The sequence below is a fragment of the Ipomoea triloba genome, chromosome 9 (assembly GCF_003576645.1).
Source record: "Ipomoea triloba cultivar NCNSP0323 chromosome 9, ASM357664v1".
NCBI lineage: Eukaryota > Viridiplantae > Streptophyta > Magnoliopsida > Solanales > Convolvulaceae > Ipomoea > Ipomoea triloba.
The window spans coordinates 15,835,593-15,838,561 of NC_044924.1; the positions used below are offsets into that span (position 1 = coordinate 15,835,593).

At 40.8% G+C, this 2,969-nt stretch overlaps 1 protein-coding gene across 1 annotated transcript; it reads right to left on the reverse strand.

Moving 5' to 3' along the window:
• Positions 1-335: 335 nt before the first annotated feature.
• Positions 336-1,981, reverse strand: LOC116029617. The gene is made up of 3 exons (XM_031271666.1): positions 1,296-1,981; positions 496-1,231; positions 336-443 (listed from the first exon to the last, which is right to left on the reverse strand). The coding sequence occupies exons 1-3, from the start codon at positions 1,979-1,981 to the stop codon at positions 336-338; spliced, it is 1,530 nt and encodes a 509-aa protein (XP_031127526.1).
• Positions 1,982-2,969: the final 988 nt, after the last annotated feature.

The following is a 2,969-nucleotide window of genomic DNA, read 5'->3' on the forward strand; positions in this document are numbered from 1 at the left end:
ATTACTCAGGTAAGAGTTCGGTCTTCCCTGAGGCATACCCTTACGTTGCCTCTGTGAGTAATGTTGCCTCTTGTTGCCTAGGAATTTTCCTTTAGATCGGTTATTCCCATTTGGTTGACCATTTGCAGAAAAACCTTGATGGTTTTGTATGCGAGGTCTGTAACAAGAGGTCTGACGACTTCTCGGGTTACCGTTCTGGGAGTTCCTTCTCGTAGGTTCCACAACTCGTGTTTCAGTCGCATCATTGGATCGACTCGTTGATTGTGGTTCTGTTCCATGCTCGGCAATAATCATAGGCTCAAGATTTTCTGTTTGTCCTTAGACAAACACCGAACTTAATCCTCCACTGGTAGAAGGATCAGTTGATCGTGATAGGAGGACATGTTGATGGGAGCTGGAGTTATAACCGAGTCCGGTTCTACTCCCTGATGGTCTTTGATCATCTACCATTCGATCCATTAATCTGGATGAATTTGTAAATGTCGCAAGCACTACACGCAAATTTTGCTCTCTATCATCCTTTGCTTTACACTCTTCCTCAAGAAGATGAACTTGCTTCTCAAGCTGGCTTATAGATTCAAGCATCTCAGCATTTTTGGACCTTAAGTCCTCGAGATCTTGTCTTTCTGCCAATAGCTTGGCATTCTCTTCTTTGAGCTTGAAGTGTGAATCCTCAATACCATCAAAACTCTTCATCATTCTTTCGAATGCTTCCCTAGGGTTTTCATGATATGTGGATTCGGAACTATAAATAGAAGAGTGGTTTTGTGAAGTTACCTCTTCTTCATCTGCCATAAGACACAGCTCTTCATCTGAGTCCTCTTGACTGAAGAGACACAGTAGTCCCTTCTCATCCTCCGAACTGTCACTTTCTGAACTAGAGCTGGACGTGCATGACTCATCGTTTTTGTCTCCTGACTTCTCTTCTACAGCTAGATCATTCTTCTGATTTTTGTTTGGCTCCTCGTCAACATCATTTGGTGCATTCTTCAGGTTGTGATAGTTTCCCGAATTCTTCTTGTAGTTGTGCTCGTCCTGATGCTTCTTGACAATGGGATATGGACATTCAGCTTTGAAGTGTCCAGGTTTTCGGCAGTTGTAACACAACACTTGTATTTCATCCTTTTCATGTGTTCTGGATCCACTTGCTTTGTCATTGCTTCGATACTTCGTTCTTCTCGTCTTGTCAGAGTTATCGTAGGACTGATTCTTTCGCATGAATCTTGTGAACCTTCTCATGAACAAAGCAAGCTGATCGTCAGTGAAAAAAATCAGATGAGCGATTAGTATTCGACCTTGGTGTTGATGATGAAGGTTGATGATTTGCAACTAAGGCTATGTTTCTCGTCTCAGGTTCTTCATCATTTTGTGTTNAGGCTATGTTTCTCGTCTCAGGTTCTTCATCATTTTGTGTTTCCTTCTCAAACTCGTAGGCGTTCAGATCACTAAAGATCTGAGTAGTGCTCGTTGTCTTGAGGTCTCTATGATCGCGCATAGCTACTACTTTCATTTCCCAGCTTTTGGGTAGTCCTCGGAGAATCTTCAAGTTTATCTCCTTTTGTGATAGCTTTTTCTCATCAAGATCGTTGATCTCCATCAATAACTTTATGAACCGAGCTTCCATTTCAGTTATGGACTCCTTTGGTTTGAGTTTGAAATCTTCAAACTTCTTCATGACAATTGTTAACTTGTTCTCCTTCTCTTGTTCGTCTCCATCGCCTATGAGCATAAGTACATCCCAGATGTCTTGAGCATTCTTGCACTTTCGTACGCTCGGAAACAATGATTCGTCCAAAGCCTTGTAGAGTATGTCCTTTGCTATGTTGTCGAGATTTACTCGGGTTCTCTCTTCGGTGGTCAACAAGGATTTCTCCTTAGGAATCATCTCTGGTGATGTTGGATCAGTGGCAACACGATTGGGGTTTACTTGTAGAATCTGAATAGGTCCATCAGTGATCACATCCCACATCTCATCATGCATGGCAGCAAGTGAGCCTGCATGCGCACTTTCCAATCATCAAACTTGTCCAAGTTAAACATGAGAAAATGCCTATGATGTTCCATTTTAGACATGGTGCAAAGTATAAAAAGAATTTTGATGAAATTTTCAAAAGGATCACCAGGCAGTATACACAGAATGTTCACCGTTCAAGGTAACTGGCTCTGATACCACTTGTTGCTCCCGGTGGTAACAATGTGAGTCTAGAAGGGGGGGGGGGGGTTGAATAGACTCACAAGAGGTTTTTGAAAACTTTTTCTTCTAAAGAGATAACGCAGCGGAAAGGTTATATCAAATTTTAGCTTCACTTTGCACTTAGGATTTTCTTGTAAAAGATATTATGTTTGAGTGATATATGCAATGCAATACGTACAATAAAAGAGAGAGAGAGAGTGTGTTTTTATAGTGGTTCGGCTGTTAACTAAGCCTACTCCACTCTTCTTCACAACTCGTGAAGGTTTGCACTATATTCCCCTTTATAGTACAATCTCCGTTACAACAAGCTCCTTTGATCACTAAGCCCGGCAGCCTTGTTGTTGTAGGTTTTTCAACTTCTTCCAAGTTTACTCCGCCTCTTTCTACTTCACTTGTAGAGATGGTTGAAAGGTTGTGATGATTCTCCAACTTGAAATCCTTGTGATTAGTTTCCTTGATCAGCTTCTTAATCACACAAGAATTTCTAATTAAATCTGAATATCACTTGTAAGCTTATGAATATCACACTGAGAGTTTTTCACTTGCTTGAACATTATTTCGCGTTTTTCAACCTTGTCAAAGTGAGATGGGACAAGGGTATTTATAGGTGGAATTTCAGATCCGTTGGAGGGAAAAATGAAATTCAAAACCTATTATCCAGTGTGTAATATCCAATGGGTAGTGTTTTCATCTTTTTCAGAATGTCAGTACTTTCTAGCCGTTTGTCCACTTTTGTGTAGAGACAATTTGTCTTTTGTCCCTAAAAAGGTGACAA